A 20,508-nucleotide genomic window follows, 5' to 3' on the forward strand; every position below is an offset into this window, starting at 1 on the left:
CCACTCGTTGTTTAACACAAGTATGTAGATATCAAAACAATTCATTACAATTGATATCGTTTTTCAGTAATGATAAGTTATGATGTCAGAAATGATCGCGTACAGAAACTTAATCATACTTTGGAAATGTGATAGGCACTTGATGACACTCCCGTCGGTGGAGAGGTCAAAAGTTGAAGACTTTCAAACCAGCTCCCACACCATGACAAGTGCAGTACTTGTCATACTTAAAGGGGCCTTTTCACAGGTTTTGGCATGTATTGAAGTTTGGCATTAAATGTTTTATATTGATAAATATGCAAGCATAAAGTTTAAAAACAGGGCTCGAACCACTGAACCCTGGAGTCCTGAAGTAAGAGTCTACCACTTAGACCACTCGGCCATCAATACTCAATGAAGGATGTATTTTATACTTTACATAAGCAATCCTCGTAGTTTCACACACGACAACAACAGAACTATCCAAATTACTCAATCGTTTCGCGTTAAAATGTTTTTTTAATTTTCAGGTTTTTAAATCGTCAAAAGATGCATATAATGGCTATTTAACAGCATGGTAAATGTTCAGTATAACTGTTTCCTCACACATTTCATAACTGCAACGAACTTTTGCGAATATGAAACAACTTTTTTAATTATGTCAATTTACCAAAATGTGAACAGGCCCCTTTAAACAGTGTTTGGCCATTGCAACACGTGATTACGCCCTTTGTGTGCATATGAAGTCCTTAATAACAACTTGAGAATGGCATTTGAGACGTCGAATGAATCATTGTTAAAGTCGACACTTCTAAAAATGTTCTTCCTCCTCAACTGTTTTTTGCATCCAAGCGATCACAGAGTCACTTGAATACACTTGCGGGTTCAATTACTTTTATCGTATAACATAAACACATTCTAGATACTGTAACTTTCACATTTGTCAATTTCCGATTGCAAATTGTGTTTGCAAATTAACTCCTTTTATTCGCTGAAAACTTATTTAAATGTAGACAATACCAGCATATTTAGCACGATTTATGCTCTTCGAGCCGTATATAACTTATTTGACATACATGTATGTTTATTGGTTAATAACGCACGTCGATTTAAATGGGTTATATGTCCATTATTTTTAATTATAGATGGTGAGTGGATACTTGTATACCAATTTGACTTTGAAAACAGAAGCAGCAGCATACGTACAGGTAGTAATATAATATGTATTTAATATATCATTATATTCTAATAGTATAGGCTGTCTCAGCTACGTTTAAGTTATAATAAGTCGAAAACAACGTCGAGTTTTCAAATAAAAATACACATACCAAATTTTATTTAAACATGAACTAAATCATACAATATAGCAGAAATTGCGTCAGTTATTGTACCAGCAATATCATCATCATAAGGGAAACATTTGTTCATAATTTGTTTTACGGGAAAACCTATAATAAAGTTCTCCAAATAAAAATACAATTAACAAATGTGACTTTAATTTAGAATGTCAAAAGTGGGTTAAGTTTTGCAATTGAATCAGCGACACGTGTTAATTTAAATTATAACGATACATGTTTTAATTCTTTTTTTCAGAGTTTCAAAATAATTATCTTGTAAACTAGTTTGTCGTAAATGAACTGTTCAGAAAAAGGTCTTAAGTTGAAGCAAGAAACGTGTCAAAAAAGTCAAAATGTTAGCCTAAACATAAAGCATTGCAAGAAACAAAACAGTTAACGATTTATTATAAACTTCGCCTTCAAGTTTGTTTCATTTGTACTTATATACATGAATACAAGAGCTCTCTTTGATAACCGTTTGAACTTCCCTATTTAGTAATGACGCTCCTCTTTGTCGACGAGTTTTAGTGATTAGTTTCCGGAGTTCTTGAAGCCGCCCTTTTGAACTTAGCCTTATTTTGAACTTATCAATACTGTGAACAGAACGCGTGAAAGTAAATAAGTTTATATGAGATTTTATGATAAAGTTGAATAAAGTATGTAAAGTGCATTAACTGAAATAAATAAATGGACACGTTGAGAAAAAATTAAATATCGACTTCTATTATACAAGTTCATTAAGTTGAATGGAATTGAGGTATGTTTACGAAATATCTAAATTTATATATTTGTATCATTTCGTCATAGTTATGTTTCAACCCATACCTAACTCATGTTTTTGCTCTCTAAATATTTAATTTAGAACAGTACGGCATGTTAGGACGCTACTCAATATATCGTGTTTAGTTTAAGTGTTTCAGTAAGGCACGCTGCTTTTGAGCGTTTTGACGGAATACGTTCTAAAGAACAAACGACAAGCACAGCATTTATATGCAGATGAACATTAACATTTAAATGTCGAGCCGAGAGTTCCTGTCGTCGACGTAGCTTTTTTATATGCGTGCTGTCTGCTGCATATGAATTTTAGGCTCGGCTCTTTCTGAATATTTCGGGATTATAAATGCATATAAATGATATTAATGTAAAGAGTTTGCGATTTCACGAACATTTTGACATTCATACACATGTAACTAGTTTTTCATTTGCTGCGCATTGATAGCATTGCATTATACATTTGTATAAAAACATTGTATGATTATCAAATACTTGACTTCTATTCGTCGTGAATCACGCTTCTTAACTGCATAGCTGACACACTACCGATGCAAGAAAGTCGATTGACTTTTAAACAGGTTTTTAATGTTACTATTTATAATTCAGTGTTTGTCTTCACTTACAATTAATTTAATTAAATCGAGTGTGTTTATGTGTTTATTGAAATTCCTTGATGTTAGTCACTTTAATAGAAACGGAATCGCCGCAAGTAGTACCATTCATCAAGGTGTCAAAATAATTTGGCATACTAGAAATGAAATAAATTAGAAAAGGTATCATTTCAAACGAAATAATGTTCCTAAATTAGGCTCTTACATTTTGAATTTACCTAAGAATCGTTTACTAGACCTGACGAAAGATCGTGATCTTGTTTATGTCTTTCAGCAGGCTTCCTTGCCGTCGAATAACGTTATTCTTGCTCTCAAGGAGGGAAACAATCTCTGTTTCAGATAAATTTGAAACGTGCATCCCAGTAGAAGTTCTAAGGAAAGTTCTTTAATCCCAAGCGTCTACAAGAAACAGATGTCGCTGAGACATTTCTTTGGGACGCTTGCTGCGCGGAACTTCTAATCGGAACAAAGATGTGAAGTTTAATTGAAATACAAATAGAATCATTTCTTTGCAGAGATAAGAAGTTCGTGGGAAGTAATAGTTTCAAGCACTTTAAGCTGGTGAAAATAAATAATAAAAAAGACACATTCACACCATTGAACGCTTTGTGTTTTTATTTTGGATCGTTTACGTTAATCTTTAATTTTCGAGCGCAATTTTTTTTTACTTTTGACGAATAAGAAAATGGAAAATATGTGGAAATTTGGAATTCTTGGACTTATGATGGCAATTAATATGGATTTAATAAATGCAGCACGTAAGTGATAAACGCATGGTATACTTGTATACATTTATAATTTCCTTTGATTTGTAAGAAAACAAAAAGTGAACTGTTTAGCTGTATTACCGGTTAATTTCATTCTGTAGTTATGTTCGTTAGTAGGAGCGCTAGGATAAGAAGCTTTAAATGTTATCATTATTATTACTATTTCAAATGTAATGATAGTATTTATTAGTATTGTCCTTATTAGCATTAGAACAGCAATAGTTGTTGTTGTTGTAGAAATTGTAGTAGTTGTTGTTCGTCGTGGTGGTTGTGGCGGTGATAGTTATTGTTATTGTTGTTGTCGTCGTGGCCAAACAGGACAAGTAGCCCATACTTGTTGCCCGTTCAGGAAAGTATCACTTGATGTAGACCAGCTTGTTACAGCGCAAATATGTTATTTACTCCTTAACGGTGAGCAAAAGGCAAATGAGTACCTCAGTGTTAATCTTGCTTTCCCATGCACATCATTCAGTCGAATCCCGAAATGATTGCCTTTTAATACTTGTTCCTCACCTTTCACAGCTGGTTCATGGCATTGCACCAATGACGGTTTATATCCCGATGGAATTAAACATGTCATACCGTCAGCCTAAATTCAACCTTCGCGCGCAGTGATCGACAGTTGTTTCAAGTATCCACAAACTAATGAGCGCTCGAACCCAACATTCATCAGGATCTAATTGCAGTTTGACACGCTTAATCCTTCAAAACTAATACAGGAATGTTAGCTTGAAATTTAAAAAATGCACGGCTTTAGTCGAAGTCGAAAATGAATCATTAAAACAGACATTACAAGTAATTTCATTGCAGATCGAACACTTAATCTACAGAAATACACTGAAGTAAAGCAGTTAATTTAATACGATCGATTCGAAAGTTTGGAGCTTGCAGAGACGCATTTTGATGGTAGGACATCGGGAACATTGCATTAAGAGCCTATAACAAAATGCATAGCATTAACGAGAGAACATTGCGTAAAAATAAATCGTCAAGAAGAGTTTACCGAAACGTAATAAATAAAGTTTTAAGCACGGTATATTTACAGACAGAGGTAACGTGTATGGAATAGAGCGAAATTAATTCGCTATCAGGCATATTGTATAATAAGTATACATTATGTACACTGCCTCCTTAATAGGATTTGTGAACAATTTTGCACCACGTATATACCACGTATGATTTAAGGCACACTTTATACCAGGTATGGTGTAAGGCAAATTGTATTCTGCGTATTATATTAGGCACATAGTACACTGAAGATTATACTATTTCGAAAACGCCTTCTACTGCTGTTATTGAGCTCAAGATTTTTAGCAGTTAAAATAATTAAATACATGCATATAAAATTTATGAGCGCATTCAATACGTTAAAACAAACAGAACGAAAGGACAAGCACACAATGTGTGTGTTTTAAAAATAAAATAGAGGTCGCAGAAGTGTCGTGGATATGGTGTCCGCCTAGCGATCGGGAGGTCATGGGTTCGATCCCCACTGTGGGAGCGTTCTTTAGATTTCCCCCAATAGAGTACTAGATCTAGTCCCAGGAAACGGACTCGATAGCGTGTCAAAAAATCCTTAGGCTTTCTATGCAATCTAAAATAAATAGGTTTAAACTATAAATAAAATATCGGCCCTGGTCCTATTGATTCCTGCAATTGGTTCGAAGTCTTGGTTGTTGTTGTCTCTCGAATTAACATAAAAAATCAATTAAGTAAAGTCTAATATGAATTTAAATATAATATCAATACGAATAACAATTTAACCGGTAAAAACAGAACACACAATGCAACAAATAAAATGGTCTCGGAAATGTATAAAAAAGTGAAAGATAAGCAATTTCACACACGAAGTTTTAGCAAACATTTTAAAACGATGTTACTACGTACGTAGGACGATCACTTACATCAGGTTTAGATCCACGAAGACCCATTAACACAGCATCTTCATATGACAAATGAAAAAGGAAAATACGACGTTGTTGTGGGTTTTTTTAAACAGAGGGAGATATCCTGGCCAATATACGATTTTACTAACCCTTCGTTATACATAACGATTTAAAATTAATAAATACATGTATATATTATATTTTAATGTTAATAGGATCCCCATTAAAATTGCCTTGTATACGTTATCATAACCTAAATTATACTATATGTTGATTGTATCAGCAAGTGTCGAGATTTCGGCCCTCTGTCGGACCGATATCATTCATGATCCACTCTGTCTTCCTCTTATGCAAAACATCGGACCACTATTCAAATATACAAAGGGCATCTGTTCATTTGGAATAATTTCTTAGGCTTTCTTGATTCGAATGATCGCCAAAATAATAGTTCAGAGATAACTTCAACACCGGGTCGATATGTTGCGCTTTTTTAGTTCTAAACATCGTTACTATCTATTATTCAAACTGAGACATTCCCATTATCCTTAAAAATATAACGAAGATCTACTCACGCGGCGAAATATCATTAATGTCAAGCATGAATTCACGGACTGTATTTGTATTTGATGAATATCGAAATTTCGATAATTTTATTTTTTCTGCTGTTTCATGTTTGATTGGTGATTATTATGTGTAATAATTTGTTGAGTTTACATAACTGCACATTGTCTTTGATGCACAGTGGCTTGGATAAGGTTTTAAAGATAATATGTTTTTGTGTCTGTAATGTAGCCGTTGTGGGGTTAGTATAACGTGTTACTATTTAGACTAGGCTCATTGCAGAAGGAAAGTATGGCGTGCAGCACTTTGCATAAGGGGAGAGTCATTGTACGGCACATTGCATAAGGAATGTAGGATATACGACACCTTTCATAGAGAAAGTAGCATATACGACACACGTGAAAGTATAAAGTGTGGCACATTGTATGAGAACATTAGGGTGAAGACATAATGCATATTAAATAGGGCGCACGGTACATGGTGAAAGTATCAATAGATGAAATAGACAATATCAGAGAATTGTTGGAATATGTAGTGACGTAAAGCATATCGCATGAAGAGGACGATATGTGGTATCAAGAGAATACTCTGTTAGTTGTCATTCTTTTTGCATATTGAGAATCGTGCATGCTGTATAGATCTTGAAGACCAGCCAACTAATGGAATAGTATGGAAATATGCAAGATGCTGACAATTAACGTGTGTGTAAACCATAATAACCACCTTTGACAATCCCGCAAACAATCTCTTGTATATGCTTATTCAAACACAGCAGTTGTGAATACTGTAAAAAAAAATAATCGGTTAGTCATAACTACTGACTTACGCCGGCCTTTGTCTACATTAATTCAACATTAATCTATTATGAGTCTATTTTCGAATTTTAATGCTGTTAAACTCCCCGCTCCACGCGGGAGTCGTGTGATAGTTCCTGGCGAGCGGGAAAATACTTGTGATCACTACGAGATTTATGGGCTAGAGGAGGCGTGAGAAGTGCTTACGGGTATAATGACAGTAGCAGATCCCATCGGGATTTCCTAGAATTCTCGCCTTATATTCAGGTTTTATAAGAACGCGTTTTCGAAAGACATTTGCGACGCGCAAAAGGCGTTATATTAAAAACTAATTGATACCTTAACATATTATGCATAATTAAGATCACCTAAGGTGAAGGCAATGTCATTTTAACGTAACAGTATTTGAGATACAATTCCGACATCTAATATGGTGAGTTTGCATTTCCAATCGACTCTTGCAAGTACATTGTTCTGGTGTTTGTTTTAGGCAAGAGAACATGGTTACATATAGCTTAATTTCTTCGTGGAAAATAATCTACAATTCATCGGTAATACATTACTGAACGACATGCACATACCTGCAGGTGCATCGTCTAAGTAATTGGTTTGATTTAAAGATTGCTTTTGTTGGCAACGTTCCAAAATGTGAATATGAAAACAATGTAATATATTAAAAGGGTAAATGACATTCTGCGTATGATGCCAGAAGCGAAAAAATGAATTTGTATACCACCATCCAATCATTGCTATTAACAGTGTTGTATTTAACATGATATGCATTGGAATATAATTATGACCCATCATATTGGGATCAATAAACTATGGGTCTATTTTTCGATTTTTTTCAAACTCGTTAGTGTGTATGGGGAGGGGGTAGCATGCGTGCGCTTGTGTCCAAATGCAATCATGTTTAATAGTTTGTGCACTGTTCGTATATGTTTATTTCTCGCCGATATTAACAATCACGAAAACATAACTATTAGGTGATACCATCAAACATGCTTGTAAAAGAAAACCTTTCTTCTGAACGCTCTATCTTGACCTCAGCGTTCAAGTTCGAGCAGACGAGAGCTCGATGGGAGGACGCCAACGATGTGTGTCAGAGTTCCGGTAGCCTTCTGTTTCCCGGCCGCAGCTTCCAAAAAAAAGTCTTGCAGAAGATGCTCATCGACGGCGAGAGCGTCTGGTTGTACGGATGGCGTGCGGTCACGGACCCAAGTGAAGGTAAATTTTACGATCACGTTGCTGAACCTTCCCCAGATAATGTTGTATTGTACGATCACCTTGCTTAACCTACCCAAGAAAATGTTGTCGTTTTTTACGACCACCTTGCGTAACCTACTCATGATAATGTTGTTTTGAAGATCGCCTTGCTAAATCTATCAAAGAAAGTGTTGTTTATTACGATCTCATTGCTTAACCTACCCATGATAGTGTTGTTGTTTACGATAACATTGCTTTATCTACTCAAGACAATGTTGATTTTACCATCACATTGCTTTACCTACCCAAGATAATGTGGTTTTTACGATCATCTTGCTTTATCTACCCAAGATAATGTTGATTTTTACGATCACCTTTCTTAACCTACCCAAGTTAATGTTTTGTTTTTTTTACGATCACCATGCGTAACCTACCCAAGATAATTTTGTTTTTACGATCACCTTACTTTGCCTACCCAAGACATTGTTGGTTTTGTATGATCACCTTGCTTAACCTACCCAAGATAATGCTTTTTACGATCACATTGCTTAACCTATGCAAGATAATGCTGTTTTTGTGATCACGTGGTTTAAATGCGTTGATTGTAATTTTTGTGATCGTCGTTAGCATGCCGTCTTCTGAAAACATTTAAGTTGCGAACGTTTGTTGCACAATTTCAATTAAACTTGATGTGTTCATGTGTCCTAATAATATTGAATACGTGTTCAATACTAGGCAATTTGCAATAATTCGTAAAGTGCATGTCAAGTTTTGCAAAACAAACGGTTATACATAAAAGTTCGTTTTTATTTTCTCTGGCTGAGCAACTGAATATTAAATGTACGTGCGATAATGGCTAATTAAGCAGACGATAGTGTCTGTGAACGAAACTGTTCACATTGTTATGCATGAAACACATGACAATTACGTTTTTTTCTCGGAGATTAAATGCGCGATAAGATGATGTTGGCAAGAAACGATAATTGTTTGCATGCTTCTCTGTACCATCTTCATTGTAGTATCCGTGACAACACTAGAGGCAATAAACGCCAATGTAATACATCACAAAGTATATACTCTCAGCAATTTTACATAATGCGCTAAATTATTGTATATTATCTAACAATATAACATCAAGAACATGTTGTTGTTTACGTTATGTTATAAATATAATTGAGTTGTATAGCTCAATAAATATCTTGATTTTATATTTGGCTACCATTTTCAGATGGGACCGGAAGAGTGAAGACCCTCAAAGTAGACTTCGCTAAATCGGACAAAAAGGAGAACTCCATAGTATGCCAGCGTACGTACATTCAATTCTCTAACGTTTATACTCCCAAAAATGTTTTAATTTAAATCTGGCTCCGATAATAAAATTCGATGAATACATTTTTCAACTTTGAACGAGGGTTTTCGATATCCATCTCCTATTATTGACCTTCCTCTTAACGCATGTAACTGTTTTAGAAGTATGTCTCAAACATTTTTTTGTTTGAACAGCTGTATCTCTTTCCAATGCCCTACTTAATTAATTGTGTTTTCCCTCTTCCCCCCCCCCCCCCCCGCTTTCTCTTAAACGTTTAGTCACACTTGGCACTTACCATCTCTATCTTCACTTATCGTCACGTAGAACATTTTCTTGGTGAATAATTATCAGTTGTAACTTATTCACCCGATTGACGTTTATTATGTTTGTTTTACATCTCTTTTTTATTCGTAAGTCGCAGACTGGATTGGTGAATGCGGGTGAAGGCTTTCATTTTCCGTATAGCTCTATCTGATAATGCCTCAGCAACTGTAATTGTCTTCTCAATATATCTGTTATTTTCTTAATTTAATTCGCCTGCTAATTTACAAAATTGTTTTTTCTGTCTTAAAGGCTTAGCAGACAATTCTTTCTTTGTACCGGATCAGACCGCCCTGACAGAGAACGCGGCGACGTTGTGCGCCTCGCAAGGTGGCGCTCTGGCGAATGTGTCGAACGGCGCGGGGATGAGAGACGTCATGGATATGATAGCTGTAGACTTTCCGCACAGGATGGGCCAGATTACGTCTGATGGTGAGGACACAGTACAACCTGCATAATATTTTGACTGGTTAATGCGTTTTAGCATTTAAAAAAATCCTTTTTTTGTTACGGGCACTTTTCCAAAACACTACATTAGACAATCACAGGAAAGTCGTTGCAAAAGAATATCTATTTAACAAATACAAGCTTTGTTATGACATTAAATTTAAAAAAAGCATTACTATTTAATATTTCGGGCGTCCTCAGACAACAAAACAAGCTATGACACCCTCAACAAATTATTGTACGAAATGCTATGTCAAAGTCGCGTCGTACATTTCACAAATCATTTCGATAACACAATTTCTAAATGTATTACGAATAATTTAATGATATAATTGATTTAAACATTCAGACATACTTAAATTTTAAATCTATCATTTACATATACATGATACAATAATGCATTGACTCGTTTTTCGTAAATGATGCTGCTTTAAGCATTTTTACTTCTAAATTGTTCACTACCTTTCAAACAAGCGACCAACTGACAACTGTTGTGTTTTCAGTGCGTTACTATTTGTTGTTTTGGCTCGTTTTTTTAAACAATATTTTAACTATTAAGCAATGCAATAATTTCATTTAGTTAAATTTGAACATTTAACGTAAGAATTCATAGAAAAGGTTCATACGATTTAGAAGATTTGCATGCGGAAATAATATTTCAACAAGAAACTTGAAAGGTCTGCATAAAACGCGCCATAATATCAAATGATGCCATAACATAATAAATTCATGTATTAATAACATATTTTTAAAGTGTTTATACTATGAACAATGTATGTATACTTTCTGGTCATTCGCTATTAAACGTTGCTTAAAATCCCACCTAATCGGTTTGGTTGGGTGCATGTGTGCCAAAAATCGTGTCAGCAATTTTGAACTTTGTTTGATATTCTTAAAAACCAGTATGAATTCACGTTGACATATGTCAGCCATAGGCTTGTCATTCTTGATGAAATATATTCTATAGTTTATAGCGATTTTCCGCTGAATGAAAGTTGACTGCATTAACAAGAGTCTTCTGTATTACAGTCAGTCGGATTTGCAACGTTCAGTTAGCTCTTTTATTGGTACCCATTGAAAGCGAGCTATCATGTGAATACCATTTATGTAATGCTCAGTAATGAAATATAGAACAAACATCAGGGTAATATTTCTTTATGACTTTCTCACTGCTTTGAAAAGAGACAATTTGTTTACAAGCTTGATCTTTATTTATTGTGAATGTCATGTCACACTCGCCATATTTAATCAAGACGAAGTGAAAATAAATGGCAGTACATGTTAATTTGTATAATGTAATTAATGCGTTATCCTTTTTAACCACACGATTTTGGCCTGCTCAGTCGTATTAAGCGAAGGTGACTTTCAGGAAAAACCTGAAATTTTAGTATTTTAAATTCGATACCTTCATATCAAAGTCGGCCAGAGTGTGTTCAATGCCATACTTCTAATAGTTTTTTTTTTTACATAGGTGATAAAATCTGCTTAGAAAAGAGAACTAACAACGATATAAAATTTAGATTAAACTATTATCACAAATTTAGGCATTGACAAAACCTGCCGACCTGTCAAGCTGTTTCAATGCAACGTATACTTTGACCCAATTCAGTTTGATATGCAAGGGTCTAATTGCAATGTACGCTGTCCTTCAGGTTTGATATGCAAGGGTCTATTTGCAAGATACGCTGTCCTTCAGGTTTGATATATAAAGGGTCTTATTGCAAGGTTCGCTGTCCTTCAGGTTTTGCGAAGGATTGCCTCAGAGCCAAGCGGGTCAACGACGACATAGACTATGATTACGACGACTGCAACAAGGAGTTTAGGTTCACTTGTCTAAGGGGTAATATTTGTGAATTAATTAAACCCCCACAAAACGATGTTTAGGGGGGTATATAGGAGTGAGCTTGTCTGTCGGTCGGTCTGTCGGTCTGTCGGCCGATCGGTCCGTGTCCGCTCTCTAATTCAAGTAGTTTTCATCCGATCTTCACCAAACTTGGTCAGAAGTTGTATCTAGATGATGTCTAGGCCAAGTTCGAACATTGGCCTTGCCGGGTCAAAAACTAGCTCACGGGGTCACTAAGTGCGTCTTAAACATTCAGCATGGTGTCTGCTCTCTAATTCAAGTAGTTTTCATTCGATCTTCACCACACTTGGTCAGAAGTTGAATCTAGATGATGTGAAGGTCAAGTTCGAACATGGGCCATGCAGGGTCAAAAACCAGGTCACATTTTACTTAGTGTGTTTTAAACATTAAGCATGGTGTCCGCTAATTTTTGTGAAGATAACATGCAAAATATTCTGTGTCATGTGGGGGTATTCGTCACGTCTCTGACAAAGCTCTAGTTAGATTTGTTCTTTAGTATACTTTCTACAAAATAAACACTTTTACATACATGTAGTAAATTGAAAGTTGTCCTATGTATTGATTTTTACCTTAAAACTATAACATTTATCACACGACCCATTAAAAACAAGTTTTCTTGAAATTCAGATGAAGACGCTGTCAAATCCTTTTCTGCACTCATTGTGATAAAGATGACAGGCAAAAGCGTAGTGGCTGCCGTTATTAAAGACTTCCAACAAAGTCAGGCCACAACAAAGAAACAAGAGCAGACAACCATCCCCTCAACACCCTCAACCACAACCACAACTCCAACCACCATTACTACACCCGTTACTACAACCACAACTGTAACCATCACCACTTCCGCATCCACCGCTACTTCACCATCCACAGCAACCACCACCACCTCCGCATCCACCACTACTTCACCCTCCACCACAACCACCACCACCTCCGCATCCACCACTACTTCACCATCCACCACAACCACCACCACTTCCGCATCCACCACTACTTCACCATCCACAACAACTACCACCACATCACCCTCCACCACAACTACAATAGCAACCACTAGTACAGTGACAACGACAACAGCTTCAACTGCATTAGCACTGGAATCAGCTACAGACCAAGCAACACCTGAAATAAAGGAAGAAGAATTTCCGGAGTCAACTTCAACACAAATAACTCATGAATCAACTACAGAAAAAGAAGTAAAGAAACCAACTACAGACAATATTCCATCTGAATTAGCTACAGAAATAGTATCAACTGAACAACCTACAGAAATTTCAACACCTGACGTAGTCAACGAACAAGAAACAGCTGCAAACTCTGTTATTGATACAGATGAGTTTCCAATTGCAATTTACGACGACCCGAAAGAATCAGTCACTGAATCGACAACAGAAGCTACAGTGTCCGAATCCGTTGACAGCATTACGTCAATTTACAATGTAGATATACAATCTTCTTTGTCGTCAACCTCTTCAGAAGATAAAACTGCTACACAGGCTTTAACGATTCCATTAGATTCTTCACCAGCTTCTTCGTCTACTGATTCGATTATCGCTGTTTCACATATAGTGCATACTAAAAGTGAAACAGAAGTAGTTTCGATGACAGTTGATCCAGACCTTGTTGACGATACAACTACTGGTGTTAATGTATACCCATCTACCATAATTTATGATGCTGTTGATATTGACTCGGAACCTGATGTAGTTACTAAAAAAAGTAACGTTGTTGCTGCCACTCCGCGTCCGGTCGAAATGTCTACAATTAGTAATACTCACGTAGACAAGTCCTCAAAAGCAGCAACGTCTCCTGAAGCCGATATCGAGAGAGAAGATGTTGTCGTGACATTAGATACGACCACACCAGGAAGGGGCATGTACTCTTCAACAGCAATATATGACGATGGTCCCGATGTTAAACTCGACGATGATGGTGAAGAGGAAGGTGAAGATAAGGAGACCAATGAAACCAATGAAGCGGTGTTAGCTGACTCGTCATCATCGTCAAATAAATTTGGTGAGCATTGACTTATCGTTGCTTGAGATGTATGCATGGCTTTATAAATGGCGTGTGTTTTTATTATGGATATGATAGCTTTGAGATCGATTTATAACGAAAGAAGTATACCTTAAATCTTGAAAAGTAATTCTTACTTTGACCTTGTAAAAGTCTTAACAGACTGTCTTCATTGCCGGTTTATACGTCATTGTAACATGTTATAATTTCAAAACTTACTTGAATAACTATCCTGCACAGAATAAAAAGTAAAGGTTCATATTTTCTTGTCACTTCAGGTTTGGAGTCGTCTCTGTGGGTGGCGTTCAGTATTCTCGTTGTAGCAGTAATTATTTCCATTATAGTGGCAATTTATCTATATAGAAGGTAGGCACATATGAAGTTTGTAACTTTATAGCATATTGTGTGTTTAGGAATTTGGATTAATGTCAGAATATGCATTTTGTTTTGACATGCTCAATTTTAAAAAATATTGCTTTTACTGTATCGAATATCAATTTGTGTTTTAATGATTCGTGATTGAGTATTACATTTTAAACCACACCCTGTATTGTATTCGATTTAAAAATCGAAGTACTCTTTGAGTATAAGCCAAATGAATCATTTAAACGGGCAACATAATCGCGTGAGCCGTTGAACAAATAGTTTACGCTATGCGTCATTAAAAAGACCATAACTGCCAAGGCATATTTCTACATCGTGTTGACAACAGTGCACACTTCTGGACGTGGAAGACATACAATGCATGTTCCGTGTGATGTATGTAAGATATGAAATACCTTCGCACGCGGTAGTGTCTTATCAACGTCCCTTATCTCCCAAATCGGCTCTCTTTCCAAAAGTGTGAAATTCCTCGGGAATATAAATGTTAATAAAATATAAATTCAGAAAAGTTCACGTTGATTCATTACGCATGAGATAATTGTATATTAGGAATTTGCATGTTTATATATCGTCCTGTTATATATGGCGTTCACGTTCTGTTATTTTGATGATACACATCGTACAATTTGTTGAGAGCTATTCTTTTTGAGTTTTTTTTTGGTTTATCTGTGCATCAGGATGTCGGAACCTATATTTAAATTGTAGATTGATATCGGGATTAAACTAAGTATTTAAAAGTCGGACTGATACGAACATACCAGCAATTTTCTAGATCTATACGCGTTTTCGACGTTATTTTTCTCTATAATTGAATTAGGTTTTACTCGCTATGCATTAAATTGCATGCGTTAGAATAAATCAAGTTGGTAAAGCGTGTGTCTAGAAATTACAACATGAATAATAAAGATGACAAGTCTTCCGAAGCTGCTGACTAGCTTGATACTGACTGGTCACACAAAGCTGCTGACTAGCTTGATACTGACTGGTCACACAAACCTGCTGACTAGCTTGATACTGATTGGTCACACAAAGCTTCTGACTAGCTTGATACTGACTGGTCACACAACGCTGCTGACTAGCTTGATACTGACTGGTCACACAACGCTGCTGGCTAGCTTGATACTGACTGGTCACACAAAGCTGCTGACTAGCTTGATACTGACTGGTCACACAAAGCTGCTGACTAGCTTGATACTGACTGGTCACACAAAGCTGCTGACTAGCTTGATACTGACTGGTCACACAACGCTGCTGACTAGCTTGATACTGACTGGTCACACAACGCTGCTGACTAGCTTGATACTGACTGGTCACACAAAGCTGTTGACTAGCTTGATACTGACTGGTCACACAACGCTGCTGACTAGCTTGATACTGACTGGTCACACAACGCTGCTGACTAGCTTGATACTGACTGGCCACACAACGCTGCTGACTAGCTTGATACTGACTGGTCACACAAAGCTGCTGACTAGCTTGATACTGACTGGTCACACAACGCTGCAGCTTGAGTCGCGCTCCTGGAAATCCGGGCTTAATGCATGATCGTAAAGTATCGTCAAGGATAAGCCTATGCAGTCTACAAAGGACAATCTGAAAAAACTCTTTCCAATAGTATGATATTCTTTCTTGGAAAAAAGTTTTCTTTAAACAGAACTCTACTCAAGGAGGAAAACGGCCATGCAGATTTGCCTTTGCGGACTGCTCAGGATAGTCTGGGGCGATACTTTATACACATGCATTAAGCCCGGTTTTCCCACAAACATCACACAATATAATAACCCGAGTTATTTCACATAAAGATAACTATATTTGTCTCATCAAATTGCTGAACTATGTAAATTATGTACAGCGAAAAAAATTGTTTTCCTTGGATTTCATCCGAAACCTTACTTAACATCATTAAAATAGATGTAATATTTTCGTTATAACCTTATTAACAAATTAATTTACGAAATTATCGTTTAAATTCAGATGGAGAATGTCACTCATTTCATCTCTAATGCATGCTATCGCAATAGTGAATAAGCGGCGGCCATATTAGATGTCTGTGGGACCCCTGGATCAGTTGCTTAGTGTCTTGCTTGGAACATTCCCACAATAATTATAATTTTTCAGCATCAAACTTGGCACAATTTAAAAATGAATTGTGCAATAATATGAAATATGCTTAAATAAGACCAATGCTTAACCATGAAAAAAGCGAAAACAATGAAACAAGCAAATTCCATAACTGGTTCAAAAAGATTGTCATTATTATTTATGTGTGTAAACATTTACCTTCTGTTTTCCTAGCATCGTTTAATAATGATATGCGTTTTATAATTAAGATGCACATATATATTTAAATTGTGTGAATTCAATGTATATTTGGAAGTTTGTATAGTATATACAATTCTGTATTATGTTGATGCTCTAAACCATGGTTAATGTAAGAACATACAGCATTCCACCTTTAGCTACATTTAAGATCATAATGATTTCGCACATTAATATAATGTTTCCATTAATACAAGGATTTTTTTTCTTCTTACCAGTTATCGTCATAGCCATTAACTTGTGTGTTTTTCGTTGGATTACGCGCTTTCAGGTAAATTAGCATTAATAATCAGCAAAGAAGAATCAGTTACGTGTAGCCCTGACATTTATATTTCTCTGGATCATTAACATTCTCTCACACTCCATCCCTGCCGGTGTTATGTTTATTTCAACCCAGATTGATGGCTCTGATATATTGCTACCTTACAACATAATTATATTCACATAACTACTATCTTCAGTTTGAGTTTCACCGAGATTTCCATAAACATTGGGCGTGTTTATACCAGTTGCCTCAAAGAATAAAGAACGGAATACAAACAATTTTTGTAAAGAAAAAACAATTGTCTTTGTATAGCATTCCCCTGTATAACTACATTGCCTTAATGTGGTGTGCATTCTTTGCATCGTGACTTTGAACAATCAGATTATTTGCGTGTTCGTGTGGTCTGTTAGTTACACAACATTTTCGTAGCAGTCTGTGAAAGATATATTGTTTAAATACCGTACGCATATGGCTACATTGCTCACAATCGTAGCATGCTTGCTAGGTATGAATTTCAAAAGAACCGAACATAATATTTACGTTACCGTTTTGATTGTAGCTATATAACGTCAATGGTAGCAAAGAACTTCTCTATTATATTGTAGCCCCCGTAACCTGTTCCAGCGTAAGAGCATATTTTGGCCGTTCCGACTTTGCATGGCATGTTTGCCCCTGCCAGCTTAGTCTATTGTACAAGGGTTTGAATCAGTGTGCTGTCATGGAATTAAGATCAGCTTCGCAAGCATATGGACCCAGCTCTGTGAAAAGGGGGTTTAATGAATGTGCGCAAGTATCGTCCCAGATTCGCCTGCGTAGTTTGCACAGGCTTATCATGGACAACACTTTCCGCTTTTATGATATTTTTCGTGTGAAGAAATTCTCTTCTTAGCAAAAATCCAGCAAAAAAATCCCCATTTAAAGCAAAATAAAAGCTATGAGTGTGTGTTCCATGTGGGGAGGTATTCCGTCTCGCTCTGGGTTTAATTAATTGTAAAATCTGCATTAAGTGTAGTAAATATTGTGCAACCTTTTGTTCTTTTTTATTAATTGAAATAAATGTAACAATACTTCAAAACGTTCAGTCATTTCCTTTTTGTATTATCAAATAAGCTTATTTATTTATCGTGAGAACATTTGTAAACCCTGTGTTTTTATTTGAGTGAGTTCACTTCAGATATCAGCTTAAACTCTCACAAACTACTCTGAGGACCAGAGATTTATAAGCATTTCCTTATTATTAATACACATCACTGATGTTAGTTAGTTTCTTACTGAGTGCCGTGCCGACATAGATTTTGCATAGTCCCGGACAAAATACTATTGAAGATTGACAAAACATTCTTTTTTTACCTAACGCAGATTCAAACTGCATGTACGTTACTTTACAGAAATGAACGAAGAATAAGTGAAGTATATTTAACTGCCCTTGTGCCCTTGCGGGGGGGGGGGGGGGGGGGGTAGTGTATCGAAAAGCAAGGATTAATCATTGATTTAAATGTACACATACTTTGTTTATTCTTGCACAAACTGTGATAAAGTGCAACATGCGAGAAATTAAGATTTCTTTGTATTTTTGGACATTTATAATATGCATATTATGTTTTGCCTCTGACGCTTAAAAATGATGTGAACCAAAGTTTACGTTATTAAAACTACACTCGCATTAAACATGCACTCGAACGGAATTAAAAGCGTTTATACCATTTCTTCATGACATAGTTTCGATTGATGTTGATGTTTCTTCCACTTATAGCGGCGTCGTTTTAATTGTAGGCGAAAAACACAGAAATCTAAGGACCTTCCGGCAGTTGCAGAAAACGGAAGTGCAGCGCCTGCGGCGGCACCAGAAGGAGCGGTTGAGCTGCGTGAAAGTCCGATTCGCAACTCCCCGCCGAGGGATTCCGCCACATTTAAAGATGCCGCGTACGATATTTAGCAAAGCACAAGTATACTATTATGAATAATGTAGTCAACGATTGGTAGGAAACGTGCCTTAACTTCTGATACTAGTGAAAGTAAGTGGAGAATTTGCTTAAATTTAGATACTGGCACCAACGCCAAATCCGTTACTACTTAAAGTTATGTAACGGGTTAAATAATGGACTTAAATAAAAAAGGAACGTGCAATAGAAGCGTGAAATTACTCAGCCGTTGTTCATAAATATATGTATTCAAACTTGTAAGATACCATTAAGCAAGTGCTATTCACTTAGCAACACCAAGATGTTTCCCTAATGTATGGATGATAATGTGGGTTCTGTATATCTCGTATATATGCCACGTGAGATTGGACAGTCTTCTAGTGGGTCAAATGCTACCGTTTAATGCAACTGGTGAGCCAACATAGTGACGTGCACCTTAACATCACTAGATATGGGAAAGCACTTTATAGTTTCTCATCCTGACGGTAGTGAGCAAACACTTGTGCTATATTGAAGCCACTTTTATTTTATAATTTGTAAAGAGTGGGTGTCATTTCTGAGCTATTTACGTATTAAAACTCAAAAGTGAATATAAATTGGAAAAACCCACATGGTGTGGAAAAAAAATAAGTGAAGGTTCTTTGAGAATTCGTGAAACTGTGCAGAAATTCGCAAAATTACTGTTAATATGTGTTTTCTTTCCTATACCGGTGACCTTATGGACACAGTCGTTTCATAAATATATAGGATCTTCCATGAGGGGTCGTTTCGTATTGAATACAAGATGAACACGAATCTAAGATTCTGTTTATAACATGACCAACAAATTTTCTTTTTATTTTATGCTCTTTTCACCGTTTATTCAAATTGTAAAGGAGTTTAACGGAAGAAATTCGCTTGAATAATGACGTCATTTCGTCTCAAAAATGACGTCATTTCACAATTATATAACTAGTGTTATAACACCCGTTTAATAAACACAATTGAGCATTACGTTATTTCACTCCTGGAGCGTAGGTCATGTTAAAAATTATGATACAGCACAGTATACAATGTCTTTGTTATGTACGTGTATCCATTTTTGTAGTTTAATTGTGTGTGAAATTTTCTAGTTTCAATACATGAAAATATTTTTTCGTTTCTAAATAATTGATCGATCTTAAAAAAATGAATTATCCACATTATTAACCCCAGACGTGTTTCTAGGAGTAGCACAAGTTTTGTTATGTTTGCTTTGAGATTCTATTAAAAAACATATAAAGTAAGTTATCTATATCGAAATTTGCTCCATTTTTTGTTTCGGGCAACATCGTATCACTACTGTAAATGTATGGTTATAATAATGAAGTATCCTTTATAAACATGCAAACGATACCATTGTTTTGAATTAGGTGTAGTGATGAACAGCACTTTTTGTACCTAGATATCCATTTTCAAATGAAAACCCACTGTGAAATATTTGTTTCATCGCATGATCATTTTTGTGTTTAAAACATTGTATGACTTATTTTCTACTTTGATAAGGATGTCAAATCAAATAAATCTTCCATTCTCTTTGCAACAATTCTTTCTTTACATGCTAACGTTCACTTAGTGAGTATAAGAGAATGTAACAACTTGATCGAAAACTCGATATTGTCTACCAAACATAAAAGCTTTGGAGTCGGCACGAAACAATGGTGGCAGTCGGATAAGAGGGAACAAAAAAAAACTTTGTTAACCCATGTATGCCTGGCGTCTAGAAAA

The 20,508-nt window shown here is 35.9% G+C and overlaps 1 protein-coding gene across 2 annotated transcripts; it reads left to right on the forward strand.

Annotated features, from left to right (window-relative positions):
* Positions 1–1,905: 1,905 nt before the first annotated feature.
* On the forward strand, positions 1,906–20,318 carry LOC127861097 (uncharacterized). 2 transcript variants are annotated; one of them, XM_052399472.1, is made up of 9 exons: positions 1,906–2,073; positions 3,041–3,459; positions 7,760–7,936; positions 9,144–9,221; positions 9,798–9,977; positions 11,734–11,832; positions 12,484–13,872; positions 14,151–14,238; positions 18,614–20,318. In XM_052399472.1, the coding sequence occupies exons 2-9, from the start codon at positions 3,387–3,389 to the stop codon at positions 18,774–18,776; spliced, it is 2,247 nt and encodes a 748-aa protein (XP_052255432.1). In that variant the 5' UTR covers positions 1,906–2,073; positions 3,041–3,386; the 3' UTR covers positions 18,777–20,318. The 2 variants fall into 2 exon arrangements, with proteins under 2 accessions (XP_052255432.1, XP_052255433.1); XM_052399473.1 differs by lacking the exon at positions 1,906–2,073 and adding an exon at positions 2,458–2,668.
* The last annotated feature ends 190 nt before the right edge of the window (positions 20,319–20,508 follow it).

The sequence above is a fragment of the Dreissena polymorpha genome, chromosome 15 (assembly GCF_020536995.1).
Source record: "Dreissena polymorpha isolate Duluth1 chromosome 15, UMN_Dpol_1.0, whole genome shotgun sequence".
Taxonomy (NCBI): domain Eukaryota; kingdom Metazoa; phylum Mollusca; class Bivalvia; order Myida; family Dreissenidae; genus Dreissena; species Dreissena polymorpha.